The sequence below is a fragment of the Carlito syrichta genome, unplaced genomic scaffold (genome assembly GCF_000164805.1).
Source record: "Carlito syrichta isolate Samal-C Ts95f unplaced genomic scaffold, Tarsius_syrichta-2.0.1 Scaffold101994, whole genome shotgun sequence".
Taxonomy (NCBI): Eukaryota; Metazoa; Chordata; class Mammalia; order Primates; family Tarsiidae; genus Carlito; species Carlito syrichta.
The window spans coordinates 52,322-53,810 of NW_007046090.1; the positions used below are offsets into that span (position 1 = coordinate 52,322).

At 67.1% G+C, this 1,489-nt stretch overlaps 1 protein-coding gene across 1 annotated transcript in view; it reads left to right on the top strand.

The window, feature by feature from the left end:
* TMIGD2 (transmembrane and immunoglobulin domain containing 2) overlaps positions 1–529 on the top strand; it is a 7,453-nt gene extending 6,924 nt beyond the window's left edge. The window contains exon 4 of the mRNA XM_021715720.1: positions 133–529. Within this exon, the coding sequence (XP_021571395.1) occupies positions 133–529 (397 nt within the window). The remainder of the gene's footprint in view (positions 1–132) is intronic.
* The last annotated feature ends 960 nt before the right edge of the window (positions 530–1,489 follow it).

The window sequence follows — 1,489 nt, forward strand, 5'->3', positions numbered from 1 at the left end:
CGTGGAGGAGGTGGGACCTGCAGCCGGGGACAGAGAGGGACCGCACGCCCCTGCCCCCAGGAGGGCGGGGTCGCAGGGCTGGGGAGAGGAGATCCCGGCCCCCCGCCCTCGCGTGTTCTGTTCCCGACCAAGCGCCCAGGGCGGCGGCGAGGGCAACGCCCTAAGTGCCTGTCCCCTCTGGGTCTGTCCCCCCTCCCCAGGACATTCACTCTACAGCAACGTCCTCCCCAGACCCCCGAGGGTCCCGAGGAGGAACCAGGCCTGGCCGGGGAAGGGGCTGGACACGCCCAGGGCCGGCCGGAGGGTCCAGAGCATCTACTCAACCTCATTCCCCAGCCGGCCTGCCACCTGCCGGCCCCCTGGGCCCAGCTGCCGTCCCAGGCCCAGCCACCCCGGTGCTCCGGCCGGGGTCTCTCCTGGCCCCGGCCCAGCTGGGCAGCCTCGGCCCACGGGGCTCCCCAAAGGTGGAAAAGAGCCAGGGGCCCCGGGAGACACAAAGGGGACCCCCTGTGGCTACATGAAGGTGTAACTGCTTCTTAGGGGGGACCCAGAGCCCAACATTCTCATTTTTAAAAAATGTTTTGTAGAGCTGGGGTCTTGCTAAGTTGCCCAGGCTGACCTCGAACCCCTGGATCCTCTCGCCTCGGCCTCCCAAAGTGCTGGGATGACAGGCGTGAGCCACCACGCCCCGCTGTCCTCCTTTCTGGGACAACATAGCTCCCTCCTGCACCCAAAGAAAACTCAATAAAGGCTTGTAGAGAAAGGCTAGGACTTGTCGCGATTTGGCAGTCCCAAAGAGATTTGAGGCTTCATTCGGGGGTCCCAGAGCCCCCAGAGATGGCTGGAGCGGCCCCCTGTGGCCAGGGGGCTTCTATGACAATGTAGTAGCTCCCCCACCCCATGCTTGTGGGGACACGTCCGCAGCAGGGCAGGCGTGCCCCCCCTCCATCTCGGAGCCCCCCCAGCCTGGCTGGTATCCCCCCAGGCAGGCCAGAGGACAGGGGGTGGGGGGAAGGAGGAGAGGGAAGTCAGGGGCTCCCTGGTGTTGCCCAGCCCCTGGGGTCTCCTGCCCGACGGTCACCTTGACGTGACACCAGCTGGGCCTGCTCCCCTCCCCCACTTCTCCGTTTCCATGGGGACAGATGTCCTTTCTGCAGATCCAGCCGGGCTGCCGGGCGGAAAGGCGGGGCTGGCCCGAGCGCCCGGCCTCCTCGGGCTCTCCGTCTTTGTGTCCGCCGCTTTCTCCTGTCCGGGTTTTTTGGGGCCCGCCTACCTCTCCCACCTCCAGCTCCCGGCCCTGGTCTCTCCCCGTGGGAGACTCAGGCTCCATCCCCCAAACAGAAAGCTAGGGTCGCCCTTGTCACCACAAGGGCGTCCGTTGCTCTGTCATTCTTCCAAGGGGCTGGCGCCTCCGGACGGCCCATGGGTCCCTCGCCCTGGGTGGCCATTTCACAGACGGGGCCCAGGCCGGCCGGAGGGGCCGGGGGCC